Source organism: Papaver somniferum, chromosome 10 (assembly GCF_003573695.1).
Source record: "Papaver somniferum cultivar HN1 chromosome 10, ASM357369v1, whole genome shotgun sequence".
Taxonomy (NCBI): Eukaryota; Viridiplantae; Streptophyta; class Magnoliopsida; order Ranunculales; family Papaveraceae; genus Papaver; species Papaver somniferum.
In genome coordinates this window covers 99,077,143-99,083,563 of record NC_039367.1, presented here as the reverse complement: position 1 = coordinate 99,083,563, position 6,421 = coordinate 99,077,143, and the positions used below count along the sequence as shown (strand labels likewise).

The following is a 6,421-nucleotide window of genomic DNA, read 5'->3' as shown; positions in this document are numbered from 1 at the left end:
ATTTTTTGCTCCTAAACTACTTTCCATAAGGTTGGAAAATAAGAACGCTAATTTTTTCTTCGAAGAAGAAAGTACAGGAGATTAGTTTTTGATTATTGTCCAGAGTCTAACATTTTGATTGTTCTCAACCGTTGGATAAATTCATCGACACATATTTCTGTTTGGTCTATGCGACGTGGAAGGGATAGAAATTCGCCTCTTTCCTACTCATTAGTGCCATGTCAAGATTGTTGTTATTCAGCTGTCAATCGGCTGTTCATATAGCATTTTCGATGTTTATTCGCTTGGAGAGAAAAAATTTCTCCAAAACGGCTGAACTTATGACTCCGGTAGTTTTTTTTTTTAATAATAAAACCTGATGTGGGTCCAACATCCAAGAGTTTTAAAATAATAAAATTTTAAAAATAGGGTTAAGAGGCATATGTTTAACCGCCCAATATAATTTTTTTCCAAACGGCTGACAATCAGCCGCTTAGTTTCCACTTTCACACACTCTTTCGTCCCAATAAGTGTACGCGCGATTATTGATGAATGAGTGAACATTCTCACTTCATAATAGCACCTAATTTGAGCAAATCCAGAAATGCTCATATTGAACGAGAAAACTCATTCTATAGCGGTTGTTCTAAAAATGCATCCGGATAAGTGTTTAGAGCAACTGCAGTGGTGCGATCAAAACCAAAGATCAAAGATCAAAAAAAAGACCAAATTTTGGGTTTAGTCCGTGTTGTGACGCAACGGTACATGATTAAAATTTCGTCAGGCGGACTTTAAAAGTCCGCCCCATTTTTTTTTCGTAAAATTTCATCAGGCGGACTTTAAAAGTCCGCCCCATTTTTTGTAACTTTCATCAGGCGGACTTTAAAAGTCCGCCCCATTTTTTTCGTAAAATTTCATCAGGCGGACTTTAAAAGTCCGCCCCATTTTTTGTAACTTTCATCAGGCGGACTTTAAAAGTCCGCCTCATTCTTTTTCTTTTTTATTTAATTTGAACTTTCATCGGACGTAATTTAAATCTCCGCCCAACAACAAGCGTACTTTAAATTTACGCCCAACAACAAGCGTACTTTAAATTTACGCCCGACTATATTAGAATTTGGGATTTGGTCGCGACCATATTTGGTCTGGAATTTGATCTTTGGTTGGGATTTGATCTTTACTCCGTCCCACTGTGTTACGATCTCATCCCAAATTTTTGGTTATACTCGCCCACCGTGGATGCTCTTATAGACACAAGTTCATCATCACAAATCTATTTTAAAACTTTTTGCTAGTAACAGCATTCTCAGGCTAAACTAAACACACAACTAATAAAGTTAACTCGGTCCATGTTGTTTTGCAAACAAAGTCCTTGTCTGGGAAAGATCACACTAGAGACATCCCCTGCCAAAAAATAAAAAATGTAAAGTTTCAGAAACTTTAACAGAACTCCATTATTATTATTAAAGAAAAAACAAACAACACAACATCAACTGCTACAGATTATTATTATACCTCACAGTCACAGACAACCTTAGCACGTGATTTATCTCCCAATAAATCTTAAAATTTACCATCTGGAATTTATTTTCATTTTCAATATAATCCATTTCTTGTCTGATCATTTCAATCAATCCAAGTAAAAAGAAAAAGAAAGAGAGTAAAAATTCCATTTTATTTTGTCTGGTTTGTTTTGTTGTGTTGCATCAGTGTCTGAGACTGTCCGAGTAGTCCTATTTTTATCTGTTGTTTGTTTTTTCTCTTTTTCTGTATTTGCATTGGCTTAGCGTGTTTGGTTTGATGGGGAAGGAAATGAGAGAATCAAAAAAGATGAAGAAGAATTCAGAGATTAAAACCAACAACAACATACCCACATGGAATTTGTGGGGTTTAGGTGAAGAAAAAGATACTTGTAAGAATCATCACTCTCACCCTTCTCAACTTACTCACTGAACAGATTTTTTTTTTGCTAAGTCAATACTGAACAGACACAATACATAGAGAGAAACAGAAAGAAAAATCACTCCCTTTTCCCTTTCTCAGCTTCTCAAAATAGTGATTTTTACTGAAAATTTCTTTTTCAACTTTTTCTGTTTACTCAACTGGGAGTATAATTCTTATCAAAACAGTGAATTCTAGCTATCTGGGTTTGATCTGAACTAGAGTTCAGTTGAGAAAGTTAAATTTTATTCCGCTGCTGAAAAAAGTATCAACTTTTTGACAGATTCTTGATAGAATTTAGTTGAAGAATCAGTGACAGTGTTGATTTCGCAATCTGGGTTTCATTGATAAGGCAACTGCAGTATATTGTTTTTGTACTTTCTGGGTTATGGTTTTAAGAAGTAGGTTTCTCGACTGAAAAATTTAGTATGGAAAGGAGAAATTTCCTTTTGTGGAGATTGTGTTCACTGGTTTTGGTCTTGATGGAGGCTTCTTTTGCTACTCTTTCGCCTTCTGGTATTAACTACGAAGGTTAGTAGTTAGTACAAATTACTACTTTTCTTAGTTTTTTCTTCTTTTACATAATCTATTAGTATTTATACGGAAATGGGTGTCTTTGATCTTCATTTATTTCAATGGCTTTCATAAATATCAAGAAGAACCCGTATCCTGCTTCCTAATTTTATGTCTTGTACAGTTGTTGCACTTGATGGAAAATGCCATAGTCTTGTTGAAGAAACCCAATTCATGTTTTTGTTATATAAATACAGTTGTGGCACTTGTGGCTATAAAGAATGATCTAAATGATCCACATAATGTGTTGGAGAACTGGGATATCAATTCAGTAGATCCTTGTAGCTGGAGGATGGTTACTTGCACGACAGACGGCCATGTCTCTGCACTGTAAGAGTTACACTGCTTCTATTTCTTGACCGGCTCACTTACTAAGGGGGGGAAAAGAGTCCAACATCTTGCTGTCGAATTGATTTTTCGTTTGATGTTGAGCTTATTTTTACGGATTTCTATTATCAGGGGGTTGCCTAGTCAGAGCTTGTCTGGGTCTTTATCGCCGGGAATTGGAAATCTCAGTTACCTGCAGTCTGTGTAAGTTGAACCCACAAATTCTACTATAAAACTATAGAAGTAGTACACTGTTTTGATATCAAATGCAAATAAAGTCTTATAGGGTTTGTGTTTAATGATGCCCCCCTTTTCGATTGTAGATTGTTGCAAAATAACGACATATCTGGTCCTATTCCGACTGAGATCGGGAAATTGAAGAAGCTACAGACTCTTGATCTATCAAATAATAAATTTAATGGTGTGATTCCGCATTCTATCGGAAACCTTGGAAACCTGAATTATCTGTGAGTGTATAGGAGTTTATGTTGCTTCTTGTCCATAACTAATCTATGAAGTGAAAGCAAACTGGTTTCTTAGGTGTCTAAACCTTCCGTTTTATATTTGTTTTTTCTACATGAACTAAAGCTGAATATTAATCTTTTCCTAATTTTCCTTGGTTTGAATCAGCCGACTCAATAACAACAGCCTTAATGGACCCTTCCCTGAATCGCTTTCCATCATTGAAGGTCTCACACTTGTGTAAGATTCATGTTCTTTAACTTAGTTTTCTATTTGCAGCTCTGCGGGGCATTACTTCTGATAATGATTATGTTTCTGTGTTTATAGCATGAATTTGCAAACTCACTGTTATGCTTGAAAATTGGCTGTAGGGACCTTTCTTACAACAATCTTAGCGGTTCCTTGCCAAAAGTATCTGCGAGAACTTTCAAGTAAAACTCTCCGTCTCTCTCTCTCTCTCTACAAATTACTCACCCTATTGTTCATTGCAGAGGTTATGTTTTCTCATTGTCTCTCGCACTCTAATCTTTTCTTTTTGTTTCATGTTTTTCGCTTCAGAATTGTTGGCAATCCATTAATATGTGGATCAAATTCAGGACATTACTGTTCTGCTGTCTTGCCTGATGAGACACTTTCATTTCTACCAGATGCTCTGAAAGGTGACTTTAATAAAGCTTTGTTCTTAGAATTGGTTGCTTTTATTGATTGACTGTTCTAAGCAATTGATAATTCCTTGCTATTCTCAGAACAACCAGAGGCGGGGGTACGAACAACCCACCACATAGTTATTGCATTTGCTTCAAGTATAGGATTTGTTTTTATAGTTATCGTTGTTGTGGGATTTCTTCTCTGGTGGAGATACAGACACAACCAGCAGATATTTTTTGATGTCAATGGTTAGTACTTCATTTGCAGTTTTGAGATCATTAGGTGCAGATTATGAGTGCTCCAACTTGGGCCCCTACTATCAATTTGTGTATTAATGTTGCTGATTAACTTATTTCCTGTATTACACCAAAAGTGAGTGAATGATTTTCTTCTCACATTCCACGGCTATATATATTTCTTAGCAGATCTATATGATCCAGAAGTATGCTTGGGTCATCTGAGGAAGTATTCATTTAAGGAGCTTAGAGGGGCCACTGACCATTTCAATCCGAAGAATATTTTAGGAACGGGTGGGTTTGGAGTTGTTTACAAAGGATGCTTGCAAGATGGGACTGTGGTAGCCGTTAAAAGGTTGAAAGATTATAATGCAGTCGCTGGTGAAGTTCAGTTCCAAACAGAAGTTGAACTGATAAGCTTGGCAGTCCATCGGAATCTGCTCCGTCTATGTGGGTTCTGCATGACAGATACCGAACGTCTCCTTGTTTACCCCTTTATGCCAAATGGAAGTGTTGCATCTCGGTTAAGAGGTACTACCCTCGGTATTTACCAGATTTTTCTTCATTTCTGTTATGATATGTTAGCATTATTAGGAATCCTGAATTCCTGATACACAGACATAAAGAGTTAAAAGATTTGTGTAACAGGGACAGTTTAGGGAGACATTTTTTACGTGTGCCAGCCACACGATCCAACAGTCTGAATCGCGCCCTCTGTCCTCCCATTGTCCCCTCATTTTTGCTCTCGGTCTGTAAGCTTTATAAAGATACTTATGAATCTACAAATTTACATGATTTTGCAGATCAGCTTCCTGGCAAGCCAGCTTTAGACTGGTCAAGGCGTAAGAAGATCGCATTAGGAACAGCTAGGGGGTTACTGTATTTGCACGAGCAGTGTGATCCTAGAATTATACATCGTGACGTGAAAGCAGCAAACATACTTCTCGATGAAGAATTCGAAGCAGTTGTTGGAGATTTTGGATTAGCAAAGCTCTTGGACCATCGTGACTCTCATGTAAGCACAGCTGTTCGTGGAACTGTTGGGCACATAGCCCCTGAGTACTTATCAACTGGACAGTCATCAGATAAGACAGATGTGTTCGGTTTTGGTATCTTACTGTTGGAGCTGATCACAGGTCAAAAGGCACTAGATTTTGGACGAGCAGTGAACCAGAAAGGTGTAATGCTTGATTGGGTACCCTCTCCATATCTCTCTCTCCTGGATTCTGTTTGAGGAAGAAATGACACTCTGCAAGAGTGCAGATTAAAAATATTTTGGATCTTGTTTAATCGTAAATGATACTATTTTTGCAGGTTAAAAAACTTCATCATGAGAGAAAACTCAATTTAATGGTAGATAAAGATCTAAAGAACAATTTCGATAGGGTTGAGGTAGAAGAGATGGTTCAAGTTGCTCTTTTATGTACACAATTTCACCCTTCTTACCGGCCGAAGATGTCTGAGGTTTTGAGAATGCTAGAAGGTGATGGCCTTGCCGAGAAATGGGAAGCCTCGCAAAAGGTTGATACACCAAAGTATCGATCCTTGGACAACCCACAGCAGAGATTTTCAGACTTCTTAGATGAGTCGACGTTGGACGTTGAAGCAATGGAGCTATCTGGCCCAAGGTGAGAAATAACAACTAGCAAATCCTCTCTATCTCCAACTTCTGTCATAGAATGAGTTGAAGAAGTTGGAAATAGAGATTAGAAGTATATTTATAGATGTTCATAACTGTTAAGAAAATGCATGTACTCCCTCCGTTTCTAAAAAATAGGCTTGTTTGGTTTTCACAAAAATTAAGAAAACTAATCATTGGAGCCAATTTTTCATGTTTTTTCCTAATCTATCCTTTGGTCCCCACTCATCTTTTATTAGAGAAAGAGGAGAGAGAAGTGGTCCATTTTTTGTATTAGTAGAGAAAATTGAGAGAGAAGTGGTCCTTCTATAGGTATAGTAGTAAAATCATAACATTTGACTTTCCACATATGGAAACAAACCTATTTTTTTGACATATCGGAAAGAGGAAATCTGTCTATTTTTTAGAAACATAGGGAGTATTATTTAATCTGTATAAAAAGTAGAAGCAAAAATCATGCAAAGAATTTGCTGGCCGGGCCTGAGTTAGAGCTTTCTTTTTGTTAGAAAATTTTGGAATTCTTTTCCTACTGAGAAATGTATGATATACTGCAAATCTGCAATTTAGTCTTGGCTACTATTTCTCTTTGTATAATCCATGTTTTTAGTGTTTTCCA

General features: G+C 36.9%; 1 protein-coding gene across 2 annotated transcripts; it reads left to right on the top strand.

The window, feature by feature from the left end:
- Positions 1-1,602: 1,602 nt before the first annotated feature.
- Positions 1,603-6,421, top strand: LOC113318339 (protein NSP-INTERACTING KINASE 3-like). Of its 2 annotated transcripts, none has more exons than XM_026566481.1 (11): positions 1,603-2,451; positions 2,691-2,823; positions 2,953-3,024; positions 3,144-3,287; positions 3,451-3,522; positions 3,654-3,713; positions 3,841-3,941; positions 4,029-4,178; positions 4,353-4,697; positions 4,970-5,361; positions 5,481-6,421. In XM_026566481.1, exons 1-11 carry the CDS (start codon positions 2,349-2,351, stop codon positions 5,796-5,798), a joined length of 1,890 nt encoding a protein of 629 aa, XP_026422266.1. In that variant the 5' UTR covers positions 1,603-2,348; the 3' UTR covers positions 5,799-6,421. The 2 variants fall into 2 exon arrangements, with proteins under 2 accessions (XP_026422266.1, XP_026422267.1); XM_026566482.1 differs by having other exon boundaries at positions 1,606-2,451; positions 4,356-4,697.

What these genes read in the sequence shown, in the direction of transcription:
- LOC113318339 (XM_026566481.1), top strand. Translation starts at nt 2,349, where the DNA reads ATGGAAAGGAGAAATTTCCTTTTGTGGAGATTGTGTTCACTGGTTTTG. An exon ending in CTTGGAAACCTGAATTATCT is followed by an intron (nt 3,288 to 3,450) that starts GTGAGTGTATAG and finishes GGTTTGAATCAG; the next exon opens with CCGACTCAATAACAACAGCC. An exon ending in ATTGAAGGTCTCACACTTGT is followed by an intron (nt 3,523 to 3,653) that starts GTAAGATTCATG and finishes AATTGGCTGTAG; the next exon opens with GGACCTTTCTTACAACAATC.